Source organism: Malaclemys terrapin, chromosome 2 (assembly GCF_027887155.1).
Source record: "Malaclemys terrapin pileata isolate rMalTer1 chromosome 2, rMalTer1.hap1, whole genome shotgun sequence".
NCBI classification, from domain to species: Eukaryota; Metazoa; Chordata; order Testudines; family Emydidae; genus Malaclemys; species Malaclemys terrapin.
Genome location: NC_071506.1, coordinates 39,348,801 through 39,371,596, shown reverse-complemented (window position 1 = coordinate 39,371,596; position 22,796 = coordinate 39,348,801). Strand labels below are relative to the sequence as shown.

General features: G+C 42.1%; 1 protein-coding gene across 6 annotated transcripts in view; it reads left to right on the top strand.

Moving 5' to 3' along the window:
- VPS13B (vacuolar protein sorting 13 homolog B) overlaps window positions 1-22,796 on the top strand; it is a 960,935-nt gene that overhangs the window by 181,650 nt on the left and 756,489 nt on the right. For all 6 annotated transcript variants that reach the window (XM_054017509.1, XM_054017507.1, XM_054017510.1 and 3 more), the window contains exon 16: window positions 1,992-2,116. In XM_054017509.1, the coding sequence (XP_053873484.1) occupies window positions 1,992-2,116 (125 nt within the window). The remainder of the gene's footprint in view (window positions 1-1,991; window positions 2,117-22,796) is intronic.

Here is a 22,796-nt window from a genome sequence, read left to right as displayed (position 1 = left end):
TCCACTTGCCCCAGTGGCCTCATGCATCTTATCTCCTGATATCCCTCATGCCCACTCTCATCTTCCTCCCTTACTTTCTCCTTAACCTCTCACTTTCCTCTAGCTCTTTTCCCTCACAATACAAAACTTGCTTTAGTCTCTCCCGTCTTAAATCCTTGACCCCACTTGTCTCTCTAACTATTGCCCCGCTTTCGTTTTTAAGTTAATTGAGAACACTGTGTACAACTGCTGTCTGGAGTTCCTCTCTTCCATTTCCATCCTAGACTCTCTTCAGTCTTGCTTTCACCCCTTCCACTCAACTGAAACTGCTGTGGTCAAAGTCTCTATTGACCTTTTCCTAGTCAAAGCTTGGAACCATTACTCCTCCATCTTCATCCTTCATAACCTGTAAGCCGCCTTCAGCACAGTTGACCATGCTTTGCTTCTAGAAATCTTATTCTCCCTTGGCTTCTGTGACTGTGTCCTCTCCTGGTTCTCCTACCTCTCTAATCACTCCTTCTACATGTCCTTCAGAGGATCCCCCATATCTCCCATCCACCTTTCTCCATCCCCCTAAGGCAGGGGTGGGCAAACTTTTTGACCCAAGGGCCATATCTGGGTATGGAAATGTATGGCGGGCCATGAATTCTCACGAAATTGGGGGTCGGGGTGCAGAAGGGGGTGAGGGCTCCAGCTGGGGGTGTGGGCTCCGGGGTGGGGCCAGAAATGAGGAGTTCAGGGTGCGGGGGGGGGTTTCCGGGCTGCGGCAGGAGGTTGGGGTGCAGGTGGGGGCGTGAGGGCTCTGGCTGGGGGTGTGGTCTCTGGGGTGCAGGAGGGTGGGATCAAGGGGTTCGGAGGGCGGGAGGGGGATCAGGGCTGGAGCAGGGGGTTGGGGCGCTGGAGGGGGTCAGGGATGCAGGCTCCGGGCGGCGCTTACCTCAAGCAGCTCCCGTAAGCAGCAGCATATCACCCCTCCGGCTCCTACATGGAGGTGAGGCCAGGCGGCTCTGGGTGCTGCCCCGTCCACAGGCACTGCACCTTGACAAATGAAGTCTTTCCCATTCATACCTATTCAGTATGCTGCTGCAAAGATCTTTTTCCTGGCTCTCACTTTGAAAATGTCATCCGTCTCTTTGTATTCCTCCACTGGTTCCCTCTTCTGTAGTGTATCAACCATAAGCTACTTGTCTTCACTTTCAATGCCCTTCCCAGCTTACCTCCACCCAACCTACACGCTCTCATTCAGTATAGAAAAGTTGACTACCACTTTAGGTTGGCCCATGATGCCAGCCACTATGCCCATTTGTTAAATTTTCAAACAGGCTCATTTGTGCTTTCTTCCTTCAAATCCTTTCTTCAAACTCTACTTTTCTGTGGTACCTACAAAAAAATTAACAGTCTGGTTCCTGGTGTGCTGAGAACACAGCCTATCATGTTGACCAATATTGTCTCATTATTTCTTTGTACTCCCTGTCTGTCAGTATCCATTTATTGTCTCTTGTCTTGTACTTAGATTGTAAGCTATTCTGGGCAGGGACTGTCTTTTTGTTTGTTTGTGTTTGTGCAGTACCTACAACAGTGGGACCATGGTCTATGATTAGGGCTTCTTGCTGCTATGATAATAAAAATAACAATATGCTATTGTAAGGAAGCATGTGGGATGATGTTTAAATCTTAATGGGTGAATTAAAATACATTTTAAGTATTTTTTTCAACAGATCTATTTCTCTTAAAGTAAAACACTTGCACATTTTGTTTTTGGAGAGAACTTGGACATGAGGAATTTTCACGTTATTTGTGTGTGCTGGGAAAGTATTCTCTAATTATAATCCATGATTATTTTATGTTTATTTAGTTTAATTTTAACAAGTTTAAATTTTGGGGAGTTGGATTGAAAACTAGAAAGAGTTTAGTGTACAGTTATTGTAAAGAAAATTGAAACTGGTAGATCTAATCTTATGCTTGTTAAATCTTATATCATTATATAATTTGACCTTTTTTTCTTGTTCCAGATATTTGGTTTTCAGGCAGGACTGACCTCTTTGGACATTAGAGGATCATACTGCTTACCTACTCCAATTATCCCCTCTTTTAGTACTGCTATTTATGGCAAACTGCTTAAGTTTCCCAAATATTGGTGAGTATTAAACTTACAATATGAAACAGTAACAGATAATCTTTCACTTTATTTTTGTGTTATACTTACTGACATAGGTTAAAGATAAATGGAATTTTATTGAGTATAGTACCGTATTTGTCTCTAGGCCTTTGTGTTTCTTGTAGAATATATTATCATATAATGTCTGTTGTCTGCAATAAAATTTAGGTGAGGATGTAGCTGTTAATTGGAATGTAGGCCCTTCTTTGGAACTAATGGAAGTCCTATGGACCAGTTCTTCTTTGAGTGCTGGTCCCTTTGTGTATTTCACACATGGATATGCATGCACACCATGCACCTCAGAACAAAGATTTCTAGCAAGTCGTGTCCATTGGTCTGTGCCCAAACAGTTGTTCCCCTCGTACCCCAAATCAAGAACATAGGGAGCAGTATGGATCAACCCCTCTCCAGTTCCTTCTTGTTGCTGCATGGCCTGAGTTGGAATCCTGTGTCTGTAGATGTCTAAGTGGGTGACTTCAATCAGGAAGTCCAGCCGGTAACTCTTTTTGCTCCATCTTCTGGCAGCCTTTGGAATCTGTCAACAAAGAAAAGTCAGCATTAACTCCCACAAGGACTATGGACTTTATAGGAGTGACCCTAGATTTGACCTCAGCAAAGGCCTGCCTCCCTACAGAAATATTCGAGACCGTGAACAATTTGATAAGACAAGTCTCTTTCAGACAACAAACTCTGTCAGTCTGCCTTTTCCTACAAGGCTACATGGCATCGTGTACTTATGTAACACTGTTTGCCAGACTTCACCTATGTTGCCTACAAGCCTGACTCTGGTCCATTTACCCAGCAGAGACCACATAAACACCAGAATAACAATAGTCACCTTGCCTCGTGGATGAACCCGGAACAAGTACATGTGGGAATTCTTTTTACCATAACCACACCAGATGTGACTGTTGTCACAGAGGCATCCCTTCTTGGGCAGTCCATTTAGATAGTCGCACCACACAAGTAATATGGACTCTGAGAACTGAGAGCAGGCCATTTAGCCTGCAATGTATTCCTCCCACTAGGATCCTGCCATGTCCAAAAAATGTCAGACAGCATGACAACTCTTCTACATAAACAAGTTGGAGCAAAATCCCTTCTCTGAAGCAATGAATTTATGGAATTGGTGCATCAGAAACCACATAACTGTCTCGGCTGCATGCCTGCCAGGTGCACAGAATTCTCTAGAAGACAATCTCAGCAGGCACTTTTCCACAGACAATGAGTGGAAAATATACAGTTCTGTCTTGAATGATACGTACGGTGGGGAACACCTTCTTGGGATCTGTTCTCATCCCAAATGAATATGTAATTCACCATGTACTGCTCCAGGCAGCTCTTGGCAATGTCTCCAGGGGCATTGCCCTTCTGCTATCCTGGACAGGCCAGCTCACATATGCCTTTCCTCCCATCCGTCTGTTACCACAAGTTCTATGGAAGATTTGCTATGACATAGCTCAGGTCATTCTTATAGCATCCAGCAGACCCATACAATTCTGGTTTCTGGACCTTCTGCAAAGTCAGCCCATCCTCCTATCAGTATCCATCACTCCCCAGATTTACTAACTCAGAAGAACGGAAAGATCCGACATTCCAACCCAGCCCCCTTTCATGATCTGGTATTCAGAGGGCAACAGACCTAAAACATTCATGCTCAAAGGCCATTCAGTCTTTTCTCAATCGAAGTAGGAAAGATTCGATCAGAAAATGTTTTCTGGCTAAATAGAGGCATTTCTCTATCTAGGCACAACGTAATCAATTATCTCCAGACTCTGCAGATATCCTTGCTATTTTAGATTATTTCCTGTCCTTGAAAACTTCAAGGCTTTCCACTAGTTACTTGCAGATCCATCTAGCAGCAATCAGTGCCTTCCCTCTAGTAGAGGGATAGTCTCTTTTTATTCACCCAACAACAATTAGATTCCTGAAGTTCCTTGTTAGGATATTCCCACTGGTGGTGAAATCTGCACCACAATGGAACCTCCACCTTGTGCTGTCAGTATTTACCAGACCACCATTTGAACCACTGGCCACATGTTCTACAACTCACCTTTGCATGAAGATTGCATTTTGAGTTGCCATCACATCAGCCAGAAGGATGAGTGAACTGGTAGCACCTGACCCGCCATACACTATTTTTAATATGCCTTCACCCGAAATTCATTCCTAGAGTAATCTATGGTGTTTCACATAAATCAACCTGTCCTGTATTCTTCCCAAAACTTCATGCTTCTAATGAGGAGAGAAGACTTCACTCTCTGGACATGAGATGAGCTCTGGCATTCTACCTGCAAAGGACAAAACCAATAAGAAAATCACAAAGACTATTTATCGCTACAGTGGGACAGGGGGCAAGCATTATCTGCTCAGTGACACTCTATGTGGATCTCTGGCTGCATCATTCTGTGTTACCAGTTAGTATATATTCCTTCCCTGGATGGGGTAAGAATCCATTCCACTAGGGCACAAGCAGCCTCAAGAGCATCTCTTCAAGAGAGAACTCTACTGGACATATGTAGGGCGGCCACCTGGAGCTCCATCAATACATTCACGAAGCATTACGCATTAGTTCAAGCCGCCTCTGGAGAACTGTAGGAACTGCAATATTACAACCACCTATACCAACTGTATCCGTGCTACTCCCGTCCTGTTTAAATATTGCTTATTATTCACCCACATCTAGAATACACATAGGAACCAGCGCTCGAAGAAGAAATGGAGGTTAATTACCTGTAACTGGAGGTTCTTCATGATGTGTGGTCCCTATCTGTATTCCACTACCTGCTCTCCCTCCCTTCTGCTTCAGATCTTATCTGATTCTCAGTAAGAAGAAAAACTGGAGAGGCAGTTGGTGTGCACTGCCTCTTATGTCCTTGGTTTGGAGCACAAGGGGAGCAATGATGCAGGCGCAGACCAGCGCTGATCTCAGGTGCATGGTGTTCATTCTTACCCACATATGGAATACATACCAAATATCTCAAAATGCCCATAGTTACAGGTAAGTTTAACTTCAATTTCTTCTTCGAGTAGTGTCCCTATGGGTGCGCCACTGTAGGTGTTGTGTGCGCCTTCACGCTGTCAATTGGAGAATTTCAATAAGCAGTCTGTCCCACTCATGCATGTGAGGCTAGCCAGCGTGCACGGGCATTTCTCCCTCAGTTCCTTCTCAACCGCCCTAGGCTAGAGACGGAGCTGAGAGCTGTCCGTTCACGGATTGTTAATTCCTGATAATTTAGCAAATTTTTGCTTCTTTTGAATCCCCTTTTCTTTAGTACTTGTTTGTTTTTAGTTGGCCATGCCAGATAAAAAGAAAAAGAAGATAAGGTTTCGCCTCCCACCAACCCCAGTGGAGGTGACCCCCTCTGGACAAGTGTATGCCTGGCTTCCTAGGCTTCAAAAAAGTGTCTTAGCTGCAAAGAATCCATCCCAGTAACGGATGGTCACTCGCAACGTATTCGCTACTTTGCAGAGAAGCACAATCCACAGAAGTGTAGTTGGTGCCAGCAGCTAAACTCAGGTCCAGGAGGGATAGAGAGTTAAGGCTAAAACTCCTGCTCATTGAGCGCTCAACAGATATGTCAAAGTGCAGAAATTCATCAGCCCCCGGTGTGTTCTTTAGGGTCCTTTCTATAGCGGTGGTCAATCTACGTTTTGCAGTTTTTCCCCTACCTGGACGACTGCCTTCTCAGGGCACGGTCCTTTGGAGATGTCCGATTAGTCACTCAGACCACACGAAACCTTTTTCTGAGACTTGGCCTTCAGATCAATGAACAAAAATCAACCTTAACATTGGTTCAGAAACTAAAGTTTCTGTTCAGGTGAGGGTGTGCCTGCCATATCACAGATTTCTCAGTCTCTCCTTGTTGATAGAGACAATACAATCCAGTCCTCAAACCCCATCCAGATACTGCCTTAGCTTCTGGGGCACATGGCTGCGGGCAAGTCATTGCTTATGCCAGACTATGCATGAGGTGCCTTCAAGCATGGTTTGGTTCGAAGTACAGACCAAAGACAATATAAAAAAGCTCCTGTCGATGCCCACCTGAGTCTAGCAATCCTTAAACTGGTGGAAAGAGCCAGTGAACGTTTGCATGGGGATACCGTTCACTCAGTCCTCCCCATCCCTTCTCCTGACCACCAACGTATCCCTCAGAGGCTGGGGAGTGCATCTCAATGGTCACACTGTACAGGGCAGATGGTCCCCGTCAGAGGCGTGTCTCCATGTATAGTAGAGCTCAGAGCGGTCCAAAACACGTGCGCTCACTTCCTCCCTCTGATCAAGAACATGTATACTAAGGTTATAACAGACAATATGGGCTGTATGTACTACATAAACTGACAAGGAGGAGCCAGGTCTCATTCCTTATGCACAGAGCTCTGAAGCTATGGAACTAGTGCATCTCCCAGAATGTCATAATATCAGTGGCCTACAAACTGGGAATACACAACACGACTGCCGACGGTCTAAACAGCAAGTTCCTGCTCAGCCAGAAATAGGACTTAGAACCATCCATTCTGCATGATTGTAGCAAAGGAGCGTGGCCTCCCTCAGAGACTGACAGCAAGGGAGAGCCAGATGCCCCCTGGTGGCCAGAACCTGGAAGGTCTAGGCCTCCACGTTCGAAGTGGAGGAACCGGAAGTATATGATGCAGGCCCTGCAGCTCAGTTGGGCAGGCGCCGCTGAGGGAGGCAGACGCTTCCTGCCCACTGCTTGAGCTGGAACCTGCGGAAGACTTCTGTTGCCCCAAGGACACCTCCTAGGTACCAGGACTGCCAGACGTGCCTGATGCGGAGGAGTTGCTGGGATTGCCACTGGCAGTATACCCTGGGGAGACGCAGGACAACCCTGGGGTTCAGGTATACCTGGAGGGAAGGGTAGGAAGGAGCCTGGAGATAGCCGACTTATAGTCTGGCTGCAGTGCCACTTGAGACACGGTCAGTGTGTTGCGGCTGGATTCCCCGCTGACCCAGTGGCAGACCACACTGCCACTGTTAGGGACTTGGGCTGGGATGCAGTGGAGTCGGGTGGGCCTGCGTCCCCCTACCCCTGTCCCCCCACCCCTGGGGTAGCAGTACTCCCCCTTCTTCCAAGAGGCATGTGTTGGTCTGTCGCTCACCAGATTCAAGACAACAGACTGGGGTGTTCCTGCCTGAACCCCATAGACTGCAATTGGTGTTCACCACTACCTGAGCCCCATAGACAGCAATTGGTGCCCAACCCCAGCTGGCTCCCTAGATGGTTTGCTGGATGCTCAACTTTCTGCCGGTGCCCTAGACTGTTTGCTGAGGGTCCCGCCCTGGCTGAGGGTCTATTATTGCACGGGCGTGGCAGCAAAGGGAGGTGGCCTCCCCCAGAGATGACAGTGAGGGAGAGCCACACGCACCTACGCCTACAACAATATATTTCGGCAATGGGGGGTGCCAGAGAGAGACTTGTTCTTTACTTACTAGAACAAGAAATGTCCGCAGTATTACTCCAGAGCAGGGATAGAACAACACTCCAGGAAAGATGCTCTTCTCCTTCCTTGGGGCAATGGCCTTTTTACGCCTTTCCTCTATTCCCTCTGATGCTGAAGGTCCTGTTGAAAATAAAAAGGAGAAAAACAAACATCGTTCTGATTGCCCCCATCAGCCCAGACAGACATAGTACCCTTACCTGTCTCAGCTGGCATTGTGTTCACTGATGACCCTATTGATCACTGCTGTACTTCCTCTGAACAGAATGCCTCTATGTGCTGGAGCCATGAAGGAGCCACACTTTGAGATTTAGGACCCATGGATTGAGGTGACGGGTGTGACCCTTGTTCTGTGATAGGAGACATTGCACAGTAGGAAGGGTGCTACTCGTTGCACCTTCCTTCAGAAATGGAAGAGATTCCAGATATAGTGCTAGCCTAAGGATGTCACACCTAATTCAGCCACCTTGCTGGTGATCCTGCACTACCTGTTATCTTTAAAGAAATCAGATCTCCCTATTAGCTCGCTGAAGGTTCACTTGGCAGCAATTGCAACCTTCCACCAGCAGGTAGAAGGCTACTCAGTCTTCCCCACAACGATGAAGAGGTTTCTAAAAGGTATAGCAAACCTTTTCCCCCAACTCAGGATCCCCAGTCCACAATGGGACCTCAATGTAGTGCTAAAGGGCCTGACTAGACCACCATTCGAACCCATATCCACTTGTTAATTAAATCACCTTTCCATGAAGATGGCATTGCTCATCGCCATCACTTCTGCCAGAAGGATAGGGGAGATAGCAGCTTTGATGGCACATCTCATAAGAACATAAGCACAGCCATACTGGTTCAGACCAAAGGTCCATCTAGCCCAGTATCCTGTCTTCCAACAGTGGCCAATGCCAGGTGCTTCAGAGGGAATGAACAGATCAGGTAATCATCAAGTGATCCATCCCGTCACCCATTCCCAGCTTTTGATAAACAGAAGCTAGGGACACCATCCCTGTCCATTCTGGCTAATAGCCATTGTTGGACCTATTCTCCGTGACTTTATCTAGTTCTTTTTTGAACCCTGTTATAATCTTGGCCTTAACAAACATCCTCTGGCAAAGAGTTTAACAGGTTGACCACACCCCCTTTTACAGTGTTCTTCCTGGACAAAGTCTTATCCAGACCACACCCAAAGTTTATTCCCAAAATAACTTCTGCATTTCACATGAATCAACTTATTCAACTCCCAATAGTCTATCCAAATCATCATATGGATAACAGAGAGGCCATCCTCCATACGCTTTGGCCTTGTATTTAGACAGGACAAAGGCCTTCAGAAAAGACTCTTCCTCTCAGTTGTGGATAGGTCAAAAGGTGCACTGATTTCAGCTCAGAGACTCTCCAAGTGGGTCTCTTGCTGTATTTAAACTCTGCTACCAATTGCATGGGGTAACACCCCCATCTTCAGTACGCACTCATTCCACGAGGTCAGTCTCCTCATCAATCGCCTTCTCCAAGGGTATCCCCATATCAGAGATCTGCAGAGCAGCTACATGGGCATCTGCACATACCTTCGCGGAACACTTGGCCATCTTGAGTGATTTGGCTCCCGACGCCCAATTCGGGGCCTCAGTACTTTCAACTGTATAAGACTCAGCTCTGAAGTTCCAGCCTCCAGCGGTGGGTACCGCTTGGGAGTCACCTACAGTGGAGCACCAATAGGACACTACACGAAGAAGTAACCTTGTGCACTAACAATGGTTCTTTGAGATGTGTCCCCCTATGGATGCTCCCTCCTCCCTTCTACTTCAGAGTTCTACTGGTTATCTCTGTGGTAGAGAAGGAACTGAGGGAGAAATGCCCATGCACGCTGACTAGCCTCATGGCAGGTGGGGAGCCACACGTATTCGGGTGGCATGGACTGCTATTGAAATTCTCTGATCGACAGCGCAAGGGCGTGCACACACACACCTACTGTGGTGCACCCATAGGGGGATACATCTTGAAGAATCATCGTTATTGCACAAGGTGAGTAACTTCCTCCCATTTTTTCTTGAATGATACCAAGAGTAGATGTCAACTGACAAATTTAACGTGTTTAACTGAAGAGCTGTGTTCTCACTTCAATCAAACCCAGGGTTTGAAACAAAGTAGGGCGATAATCTACAACCTAGCTCCACAAATTAGGTCTTGTGTTTAAAATAGTATGCTGTAGAAAAAAATTATTTTTGTTTTTAAAAAAATATTTTCAATTAAATATGGCATTTTGCTTGTCATAGCAGAAATTTTTAGGGTTTTCTCTTTGGTTCTATAATATAATATAATATATAATATAATATAATATAATTATAATATATTTTTTACTTGCATTGAATGAAAGTCTTCTCCTTGAGGAATATTATTAAAAAAGAAGCAGAAATCAGGGAGAAGAAAAGTTAGCATGTTAAAGATACTGTCCTCATATTTAATATTTTATATGCATGACTGGGAAAATATATAATATTTTTGTCCTATTAGTATTTATGAACTATGCAAATAGACTAGATTTATATATAATCCTACACTGGAATATACCAAGTTGTTTACTACTGATAGCTGCACTATGTTATTTTAATGAATAATAATATTTTAACACCGTCAGTACACCACCAGGTGGTGGTAGATTAATTTTTCTTGATCATATTTTTCATTGATACTTCACAAAAACACCTAATACTTTATGTGAAATAGTGTGCTGATCTTTCATTTTGCTGATGAAATACTGACTTTATTATGGTAATTTAGAAGTGATGTAAATTGTCAACACTGGTGAAGAGTACTTTAGTCGTTAAGATTGGGAAAAACAAACTTTTTTCACTCAGCGTTAGTTTGCTGTACTTGTTAACAAGTATTAGCTTGTAAAATGAATTAGATGTTTAAAACCTAAGTATAATGTTTGTCTCTGTGCGTATTATGCCTTCTTCTATCGTTCTTTTTTTTATTTGTAGACTGTAGGTTACTTTATGTGATGTAACATGATAAATTCCCCAGGCAGAAAAAACAACTCAATAGGCCATCAAGAAAAAAGAAAACTCATAATTTAAACAAAAAAATGGTGCTGTCTTAAAATGAGAAAATATATGTCAACTTTTGGGAATAGGATTTGTAACCTGAATAGCATCTATAGCTTACTATATTTCTAAATTATTTTAATAGCGAGTTTGATCATTTGTCTTTAGGGTATAATGCTTTTGTAGATTTTTAAAAAATATAAATATATTTCACAATCTTAATAAGATAAAACTAACTTATGCAAACAATTTATCTAAACCAAGCAACGCCAATTTGAGAGTAATAAAGTAGAAAAAATAAATGAGTACAGCAGCAGCCTGCTTAAATGAAGTGTAGTTTGAAGTGAATAAAACTCCAGATGAAATGCATCAAATAGCACTTGAACTAAATCGAAATCAGCATGAGGACTGAGAGCTTCATTGAAGTCATGCACTGAGTGAGAATTAGTCTGGTAGAATAACCTGGTAATGTCATTAAGCTTCAACTCATTTTTTTTCCCTTCAAAATTATACCACCTGCTTTATTTGGATTTTTAGATTTCACATTCCAGAATTTCTTAAAGTACACACATCTGATGCTACATATGTTCTTCTATTTCTTGGGAGAAAATATATACCACAGACCAGAGCTTTTAAAAACAAAGACATTTTATGAACTGTTATGGAATCCCTTAGGTAGTATGTTTTCGGTTAGCAGCGAAAATCTTAACTTTATTTCTGACATAAATCAACAGAATAGCTTTCATTTTTCTTGTTTCAAAATAAAAATTCCAAACTGTACACTAACTGTATACAATCTATGCTATAATTTGCTATATTTACATTTTTAAAGTGGAGTGGAGAAACGTAGGTAACATTTGATAGATGAAAGTAAGTTAGTTCTCCTCCCATCTCCCATAAAGATGCTGGCAATTGTTTTTATCATTTAAACAAGTGATACTTGTTTTTGTTTATTAATTTGGTATTTTAATACAAATGAATACGTGGGCTTAACGCCAGAGCAATTAGTTCAATGTGTTTCTGACTATATTTTAAATTCCTGTATATGTAACTTAATTTTATAATTAAAATTAAAAATATCTTCTGTGTCATTGTTCACAGTGGCAGTAACCTACAAAATACAATTTCAATATTTGTGTTTTACAACTAATTCATGTAGTGTTGCATGCCAGGCTATTAAACAGCTTTCAAACCTTCCAGGCAGAGGTTTAAAAGCAACTAAAAAATTAGCAGAATATGGCTCGAAAGACATACTGACTAATAATAATACTTAATGTGAAACAGAAATCTTGAGAGGAATTAACTTTTTTCATTTTTCTTTTGGCTAGAATTTATTTTCAGCAGATGAGGTAATTGGGTGTAGGACAATTTAGTATTCTAACACAGTATCACCAGTAGAGTAGCACTTTGTTGTTCTGCAGATGAATATTTGTTAAGGTTCCTGTGGTACTAAAGATTAGATTCCTAAGAGAATTCGGTTTTTGTTTTAAATATCTGGGCTGATACAGAAATGATTTTGGTCCAGGTCATATGTCATTTATATCATTATTTTCTCCTCTGCACATTCCCATGCTTGGGATGCACCATCAATGCAGCCTGGATTAATGCAAATGGCTTGAAGCAGTGTCAGTTGGAATGTCTTCAAACTGCCTGTTTACTCCCCTGGGAAATCTGAATGTCTGGAGAGCGAGAACAAAAAAGAGGACAGGTTGAATGAGCTACCTCAGTTCCTTCCAGCTGTGGTAGTAAGTGGCCGAGGAGCTTCCCTGGCTTCACAGACCCAGTCTTTTTTGGAACAGTTGTTTCAGTTAATTCACTATATTTTAGTTTCAGAGTAACAGCCGTGTTAGTCTGTATCCGCAAAAAGAAGAACAGGAGTACTTGTGGCACCTTAGAGACTAACAAATTTATTAGAGCATAAGCTTTCGTGGACTACAGCCCACTTCTTCGGATGCATATAGAATGGAACATATAATGAGGAGATATATATAGTCCACGAAAGCTTATGCTCTAATAAATTTGTTAGTCTCTAAGGTGCCACAAGTACTCCTGTTCTTCTTTTTACTATATTTTAGCTACATCTAGTTAGTGCAATCCAGGTTAGTGTTCGTTTAGTGTTGTGTTTCATGTATTTCTTCTTTTGTCTGAGAGGATTGCGTTGCCCTGGCATGGGGTCCTTGGTTCTGCTAAGGAGGAACAAAAAGCAAAGAAACTGCTGTTCAAGAGTTCTGCCTCTGCCCCTGCTGTTTTCTTTTCCTTGGACATCCATGCTTGGTGCGTGGCCTGCTGGGGGGAAGCCATTCCTCCAACATTGTTCCATCCTTTATCCCAAGGGCTATAAAAGAATGACAAAATAGACTCTAAGTAGTGCTGCTTCAAGAAACCTTAACTTCAAAGCCTCCTGATTCTGATGGACAGGATTTCATAAATGCTTGGAAATCTGCTTCAGCTCCAAATCCTGAGGGAGATAAGGTTGCTTGCCAATGCAAATCCTATAAAGTAAGGAAATATGTCTATACAGCAAGTTAGTGCATGATAAGCTGGGTTGCTCCAGGAGGTTTGCACTAATTGTCCATGTGGGCTCTGCTGTTGCAGACTAAAAGTTCTGTAGTGTGCTTTGCATACTGCTTCAGTAGGTACTAACACGCTGTATAGACAAGCCCTATATTACAGGATATAGCTCTTAAACGTACCCAAATGTACCACACAGCACATTTCCAGTGATTGACCCAGAATCCTCTCAAGGAACTTCCTTCTGTCTTTAAGGAAACACACAACACAAGAATATTCCTCACGGATAACACAAAAGCTTAATTATGATCTCATGTCTCCTCCTTAAGCACACTCAATCCGTGCACATATGTCAACTCAACGTATTTGCTGATGTTGCTAAGGTTTGTAGTTAAGGTTGTAGAAAAGGGTATTATGCTGCAGCATAATACATCAGGGAAGAAGAGGATCAGAGGATCTACTTTGCTTGTGTCCTGTCTGGAGCTCTAGTTCTGTGGGTATCATGTTCAAGAAGCTCAGTAGGACCTGGGAGCATGTGTAATACAGTTGGAATGTTAAAGAAATTAAGGAATAAGCATATGACAAATTCTGTTGCACAGCTTCTCTCCTCATTTGTCACTAATGGGTTAATGCCCTGCACCTGTGCAAATCAGAGGCAGACCAGTGTTGTTGCTGGAGACTCTTGGACTAAGCCTCACCTTGCTGCTCGGGCCACCAGATTTTCTGCCTCTGTCGATGGAACAAATTGCCAGTTCAATTTGTCCCAATCATTTTGTTTTAAAACTTTATTTTGTATTTGTTTTTATGCTGTAGTGATGTATAATTTTTCTTCTGCCTCCTTCTCCTGGATTGGGTATCAGGCAGCCTGGTGGTTTCAACCACCCGGATCTGTTACTATAGTGCTTCTCTTCTGGGCTTCCTCTGTCCCCACTCAGGCATGGCAGAGCAGTCCTGCAAACATCAGGCTAACTCTAAGCAGTGTTTCCTGTTGGAGGCAACATTTACAGGCTCTACAGAAGGCAAATTATATTCTGACTGTTCACAGCCAGATGACCTTGCACTGCCAGTGCACGGAGCTCTGTTGAACTGGCATGTTGGGTTCCCTCCCTGTCCTGAGAAGCCATGACTACAACACAGAAAATCCTGATCAGGAGCGTCTTATGATTTGGGAGAGAATGTCTAAGGATGCAGAAGACACTAACCAGCCAGCTCAAGGAGCAAATCCCACAACAGACCTGAACCAGAGGGAGAAAACCCCCTGAAGAGCATCAAAAACCCAACCCCCAGATACTGCAGTGGGTCCTCAGCTCCCTGGGGAAAGAAGTAGGGCTGCTACACAACTCCCTTTCCTTTCCACTGTACATCAGGGAATTCTCATGATGCTCAGGTATAAGTCATGCAAACCCTAGAGACTGAGTCCCAGAAAGGTAAAAGCAACCATCACCTTGGTAGTGCAATAATTAGTGTTATTAATGAGCAAGTGGTGAAAACCAGTGGTTAACCCCCTTCTCCTTTACCTAAGAGAGTGTTTGTTGGGGCCTCTACTACATAGAGAGTATGTCTACACTACAAAGAAAAACCCATGGCATTGAGTCTCAGGGCCCAGGTCAGTTGACTTGGGCTGTTAGGCTTAAAAATAGCAGTGTCGATGTTTGGACTCAGAGTGGAGCCTGGACTCTGAAACCCAAAGATCTCGGATGGAGCCCAGTCTCCAGCCCAAGCTTAAACATCTACACTGTTATTTTTAAGCCCAACAGCCTGAGCCTGAGTCAGCTGACCTGGATGCTGAGACTCAATGCTGTGGGTTTTTCTTTGCGGTCTAGACGTACCCCAGAGAAGTTCTTGCAGAGTTCTGTACCAAGCTCACCATCCCCTCCCACCTCGCAGCATGTCTAGGCATGCAGAGGATTGTGTCACTGTCCAAGGAAACTCTTCCTCAGGTTACAGTGTAATGGGAATTGTGCCTGTTTGGCTTTCAACCCAGGGACTTTTACTCTACCAGGGAATGGGGCTCAGATTCAGGCAGCAGCAGAATGGGATTTGTGCCTTCTGATCATCATCCATAAACTCTTGTTTTGTCAGGGAAAGGGGCTCAGAATCTGAAAAGCGGAAAGTGATCTCTCTTTCCTCCTCTTTCCCTCGTCACAGACTGGCCACACTTTAAAATGTAAATAATCGGTGACCAGAACAAAGGCACACGAGGATTCTACTTTCCAGAAACCTGCATCATCATGGCGTTACTGGGGAGGAGGGCAGGGGATGTGGAGATAAATCCCTTCTCATGTTCAAAATATTCCTGATTTACTGATTAAAGCCCTGAGTGCAACTAGGTGACTTCTACTGTACGTACTTGGGTGCTAGACAACCTGGGGGAGCAAGCAGGCAGGCTTTCAGGCTCCTAGGGCATTTAGCAAGCATCTCCTACAGTTGAGGTATTTGCATGTTACCACAATGGTAAAAAATTGCAAAGGTCCTAAACTTTATTGCATCAAGGCATTTCCTAGCAGTGGTCATATTTAACAAATTATCTCCAGTGACTAAGATTGCTGGTGTCATTCATCAGCTTCTTCCACTGACTGGATTTCTTAAAATGTGCCTGCAGAATTTCCTTCTGATGACATGGAACCACACACCTGATGGTGTGACGAAGTGGGACTGTTCTTAATGTTTCCTCTGAATATTGTAGGGGTGCCTCAGTTTCCCCTATGCATTTCTTAAGTCTCTAGGTGGTGGGATAAAGCCAGTGTGCATAAATGGCTGACACTCTGTCTCCTGGCAACTAATGGCTGGGGCCCTTCCCCTCTGCAAGGTGATAGCTAAAGGTGTTGGAGAATAAAGGAATCAAGTGACCTCCTGGCCCGGAAAGGGACAACGCAGAGGAGGAGCGGCTGGAGGGGAAGTCAGTTTGAGGCTGGCTGGGGATGAGGAATGAAGTGCAGAAGGGAGTGACTGGCTCACTGCCCCCCAAAATGGACCCGGCTGAGGGGTCCTGTTCTCTGTACCTACAAGCTCTGTTTTAGACCGTGTTCCTGTCATCTAATAAACCTCTGTTTTACTGGCTGGCTAAGAGTCACGTCTCACTGCAAAGTGGGGGTGCAGGACTCTCTGGCTTCCCCAGGACCCCGCCTGGGCGGACTCGCTGTGGGAAGTGCACGGAGGGGCAGAGGATGCTGAATGCTCCAAGGTCAGACCCAGGAAGGTGGAAGCCGTGTGAGCTCCTTGCCCTGAAGACAGTCTGCTCGCAGAGAGGAGACTTCACCAGAGTCCTGACTGGCTTTGTAGGGAGCAGCTCAAGAGCATCGCCTGGGGACTCCGTGACAGATGGAATGCAAAATCAGATGTTTTTGTCAGGTCACATCCAATTGTTCCTTTGTGGGCAGCTAAGTACAAACAACATGCTGACTGCCAACCCAGTATTCGCTCCAGACCCTGCATTATCTGTATGGAAGCAAGGATGAGTAGCATACTTGGAAGAAAGTTCCCAACATCTGAGAGTACATATCCATTTAGTTTATTCATGTCTGAACAAAAAAAACCCTAACCCATAACTATGGCCCTAAGGGTTGGACCAGTAGTCCATCAAATCCAATATCCTGTCTAGGTTGGTGGCCAGTACCAGCTGCTTCAGTGGAAGGTGCCAAGAAACCACATAGTGGGAAACCATGGTGCTCACAGGGGAAGTCTCCTTTTACCTCCTGTTAGAGATTGGCTTATGATTGAGGCATGAGTGTTTATATCCTTTCCAAAACTAGTGAGTAACCAGAGTTCAGTTTTTCCCCTGGAAATAGGAATAACATCCTGGGCAGAGGAGAATCTGCCACCTTTCAAGGCAGTTCACACAAAGAATATAGAAAAGAGGAAAATGGAAATTGAAGTTGTCATCCTACTCTTTCACTAACCTAGAAGGCACTTTGAATTTGGTAGACAGCCAAGGAACCCATTCTGGCACTTAAAGATTATACCTATAGGAAAGTACATAGGAGGAATGGTGATTCAGTACTTTGATTAATGCATAACCCCCCTTATTTTATGCCCTAAAATCAAAGGTGAGCTTATCTTGCATATCATGGATGGGTTGCAGGAAAGTTTCTGCAACAAATGTTTTCTCAAGGTAAGCCTGTAGAATTTACAATATACTATGGCTGTCAAGCGATTAAAAAAATTAATCGCGATTAATCACATTATTGTTAAACAATAATAGAGTACTATTTATTTAAATATTTTTGGATGTTTTCTACATTTTCAAATAGATTTCAATTACAACACAGAATACGAAGTATACAGTGCTCACTTTTTTTGATTACAAGTATTTGCACTGTAAAAAACACAAAAGAAATAGTATTTTTCAATTCACCTAATACAAGTACTGTAGTGCAATCTCATTATCATGAAAGTTGAATTTACAAATGTAGAATTATATACAAAATAACTGCTTTCAAAAATAAAACAATGTAAAATTTTAGCGCCTGTAAGTCCACTCAGTCCTACTTCTTGTTCAGCCAATCGCTCAGACAAACAAGTTTGTTTACATTTGCAGAAGATACTGCTGTACGCTTCTTGTTTACAATGTCACCCGAAAGTGAGGCCAGACGTTTTCATGGCACTGTTTGTGCATCGCAAGATATTTTTGGGCCACATGCACTAAAGATTCATATGTCCTTTTATGCCTCTACCACCATTCCAGGGGACATGCATCCATGCTGATGACTGGTTCTGCTCGATAACAATTCAAAGCAGTGCCGACAGACACATGTTCATTTTCATTATCTGAGTCAGATGCCACCAGCAGCAGGTTGATTTTCTTTTTTGGTGGTTTGGGTTCTCTAGTTTTCTCATTGGAGTGTTGCATTTTTAAGACTTCTGAAAGCATGCTCCACACCATATCCCTCTCAGATTTTGGAAGGCACTTCAGATTCCTAAACCTTGGGTCAAGTGCTGTAGCTATCTTTAGAAATCTCCCATTGGTACCTTCTTTGCGTTTTGTGAAATCTGCAGTGAAAATGTTCTTAAAATGAACAACATGTGTTGGGTCATCATCCGAAACTGCTATAATATAAAATATATGGCAGAATGCAGGTAAAACAGAGCAGGGGATATACAATTCTCTCCCAAGGAGTTCAGTCACAAATTTAATTAACACCTTTTTTTTAATGAGTATCATCAGCATGGAAGCATGTCCTCTGGATTGGTGGCTGAAGCATGAAGGGGCATACAAATGTTTATCATATCTGGCACGTAAATATGTTGCAATGCCGGCTACAAAAGTGCCATGCAAACACCTGTTCTCACTTTCTGGTGACATTGTAAATAAGAAGAGGGCAGCATTATCTCCTGTACATGTAAACAAACTTGTTTGTCTTAACAACTGGGAGTCCTGTCACCTTAGAGACTAACAAATTTATTTGGGTATAAGCTTTTGTGGGCTAGAACCCACTACATCAGATGCATGGAGTGGAAAATACAGGAGCAGGTATAAATACATGAAAGGATGGGAGTTGCCTTACCAAGTGTGAGGTCAGTCTAACGATTAACAGCAGGATACCAAGGGGGGAAAATATCTTATGTAGTGGCAATGAGAGTGGCCCATTTCAAACAGTTGACAAGAAGATGTGAGTAAGAGTAGGGGGAAATTAGTATTGGGGAAATTAGGTTTAGGTTTTGTAATGACCCAACCACTCCCAGTCTTTATTCAGGCCTAATCTGATGGTATCCAGTTTGCAAATTAATTCCAGTTCTGCAGTTTCACGTTGGAGTCTGTTTTTGAAGTTTTTTTGTTAGCGATTGACTGAATAAGAAGTAGGACTGAGTGGACTTGTAGGCTTTAAAGTTTTACATTGTTTTGTTTTTGAGTGCAGTTATGTTAAAAAAAAATCTACATTTGCAAATTGCATTTTCATGATAAATGCACTACAGTACTTGTATGAGGTGAATTTGAAAATATTTCTATTTATCATTTTTACAGTGCAAATATTTATACTCAAAAATAATATACATGTTGATTTCAATTACAACACAAAATACAGTATATACGAAAAATGTAGAAAAACATCCAAAGAATTTAATAAATTTCAATTGGCATTCTGTTGTTTAACCATGCAATGAAATCTGCAATTAATCATGAGTAATTTTTAAAATTGCAATTAATTTTTTGGTTAATCCCGTAAGTTAACTGCAATTAATGGGTAGCCCTACAATATACATATATTGTAAGTTGTCTCTCACCTCATCATTTAGGTTGTGTACATATTCTTTAAAAAATTCATTATAAATCTGTTGTCAGCTAACCAGTCAGTTAAGAAGGGATCGAAGGCAAAATTACATGAGAAGTTTTGAAAGTTCTGAATCCAAGCTGGTTTTGACATTTTTTTTATACTGTTTTAAATGCCTTGGATTTTCTTTACTATGTAATTCAAAAACGTCTCGACCAATTTATCTCAAACTTACTCCCCCAACAACACCCCCACACCCTATTTTCTGGCCTGAAATGAAGCATAAGAATTTACAGCCATATGTTTTTGTTTGTTTGACGAAGTCAGGGAAGCAGAGTTGTGAAGATAGGGAATTGTTCCTTTTCTGAATCTTTAAAAAGGCGCAAAGATTCCCAAATAAGGTGTTCAGTAGAACAGTAAACATTGTGTAAGAAACAAGGACCCAAGAAACATGTTTGCCTAACATGGGTTTAGTATTTTTTTTTTGCAAGTCAAAGAATTTGCAAATGTTTTTATGAAGATGTATTTTAGGGTTATTTTTTAATATGAGGTGGTATTAACTTTTATAAGAATTTGGGTGAAGTACTTAATAGTTATATAAGACAAAGCACATTCTAGTGGCTAAAGAGCAGGACAGAAAGACTGGCTATCTGGGTTATTTATATGCATTAAATATAACTTCAGTACTTTGCCAACTTTTTTTTTCTCTTCAAATAAGGGGGTTTCAAGTTGGCTGAAGCACAAGTCTGTTCTTCAGTCAATCTTTTTAGGTGTGCAGTTGCATATGCAAAAATTCTATGGAGGAAATCTGGGTCTCACTGAAGTCAATATCGGGATTTCAACCTCTTTTTCTAGTTACTTATGGAATTACATCTTGCTGAGCGCTTAAAATGCATTCTTTGCCATCTCGAATATACTGAAGTCATTTGGCATAACAGAAATGAAGTTATACTGGAATACTGTGTCAGACTGAAAGGCTCTTGCTTTGAAAATAAGTATATCAGTTATGTTCCAATATGTATTTTCCATAGATGTCTTGGCTTTGATTTTGCATTTATGTTACAGCGGGAGAATGTTATTCTGTGACATTTTATTATACTTACAGTATCTTTTTAAATATGTCTGTATCTGATTATTTTGATGGTCTTGAGACTCACCAGGGTTTGTGGAACTATTTAATGTTTAAATAATAGTAACAAGACACTTTCAAAGTTAGTAGGCCAAAACTAAACCCAACTTTTTTTCCCTTATATGTCTGCAAAATCTTTTTGTGTGTTTAAAAACTGCTTCAAAGATTTTAGTATTTTTTAGAAAGCATTATATGGCAAACCCAGGGCCAGTGCATTTAAATCTAAAATATAGTTTTCACTAAGGGCCAGCGTAGCTGTTGGAGAGAAATGAAACACATTTACTAGTATACAATTATTTACATTTAATACAAACAAGAAATTTTGAATTGTACCTGAAATACTTTAAAATATTTGTAAACAAAGTTATTAAGTAGTGAGACTGCCAATATAATCCTTCCTTTACAGCTTTTACACTCTTTCTGCTACTTATACAATGCATATTCGTGGAACAAAAACATGAACTGTAACATCTCCATCAGTGCAATGTTTCAGCTGGACTTTGATATTTACCCCTGCCTCACACACACTCTCTCCCACACACACTAACACCCCCCCACCCTTTTTAGTCTTTCTCCTCTGATCTTTTTTAGTGATGATTTCATAGGCTCAGTCTACACTAGAAAAGGTTTGCTTTTATAGGTATACCTGTGGAGAAAGAGTTTCCTTGCCAGTATAGTTCATGCTAGTTTCCCAAGTGAAATAAACTCTCAGTGAAAGCACTTCTATACTTGTAGAACTGCTTCTACATTAGTGTTATGCTGATATAGAATTGTAAAAAGAAAAATCTCACCCTGATCAACATTATTCTGCCAGCAAAAGTTTCTAATATAGACATGGGGTTAGTCTGTAGTGTCACCTAAAGAGTTGTGTATCTTGTGAATCTTCAGAAATAGAAATGAAGCCAGTGTCTTAGTCCCTACCTTACGAAAAAAATCCTGTCTGAGTCTCTTTCAGTCAGCAGCAGTTAATCCTCTGATAATGGTAACCTCATACATACCAACATCTTTAAAGCAAAAAGCACCAGAGGAGCAAATTTATTTAAATTTTCTTGTTTTGCATACATTTTAATATATTATTCTAGGAGTACTTAGAACTGAGGAGAGAGATGAAGTGCAAAAATAGAATAGAGAGGACAATAAAGAAAGGAAAGAAAAGAGTTGGACTCCAGCATTTAATTATCTTCCCCTTCCAATCATCAGCATTTCATTCCACAGCCACCATCCCCTTCTATCTCCACAAAGAAATTTCATTTTTCCTAACCCTCGCTTCCTCTTCCCAAGTACACTCTCTCACCACCCACCCTCATCTTCCAAGTATTTTCCCCACCCTTACGCCCTCCTCTGCAAGCCTTTCAACTTAACTACCTTTTCACTTATTGTCATTCCTTCAGCATGTTATTTTGACACCTATCTTCACTCCCAGACCTTCCCAATCTTCTCCCCTCAAAGGACTTCATTTGACTCCTCCCCTTACATTAGAAACCTGGGAGAGCGGGCAATGATGGGAGCCTATTCTTCCCCACTCCGAACCCTCCTCAGGTTAGACTGGTATCAGTTGTGTGAGCATTCTGGCTCTTCAGCTTTCCACCCCTTTCTGGCTTCTCCTGCTACACTGCCTCCAGGGGGGAGATGAAGACACTGGGCTTGTGGCCTGATTGAGAGCTCATAATGAGTGACGAAATCTTTGGATTTCCACCCTGTCTCCCAGGTGCTCCTGCTCAGGGCACCTCTATCTTTGCCCCCACCAGCAAGGTAATTCTTATCTGGGGCCCCTTCCTGCCCTCCTGACCCTTTCCCCCTACAAAGCCACCACTCCTAATCCGAGGACACAGATCCTCCCCTTTATCTCAGGAGTCTTCTGGGAGGACCCCATGGCTTCCCATATGCTTGCTTCAGGGAGTGTCCAAATGTCCACCATCTTCAGTCTTTGGGGGCAGGAGGCAAACTAAATTGAAGCTCCACCTCTGTAATCTACAAATTTCCAAAGAGTTGTAAGAAAAAATAATTAAAGTTTAAAGGTTAACTATAAAACTTGGGATAGGGAGGGAGTTCACAGTCTTAAATTATGCATAGTGTTTTGGCAGACTTAAAAGTTAAGGTACATTTACTTTTTAAAATAATATATTTGACTTTTTTTTTCCCTTTGACCTCCCAGCTCCTGTTGTTCTCTGTTTCCCATGCAAGAGTCGATATATCTATATCTATATATCATATGTATAAAATTTACCTATGTTACTAATAATTCCCTTGATTGTTAAAACTGAAAGAATTTAAAAAATCTATAACACTTTCTACTGTGTTTACTTATTCCT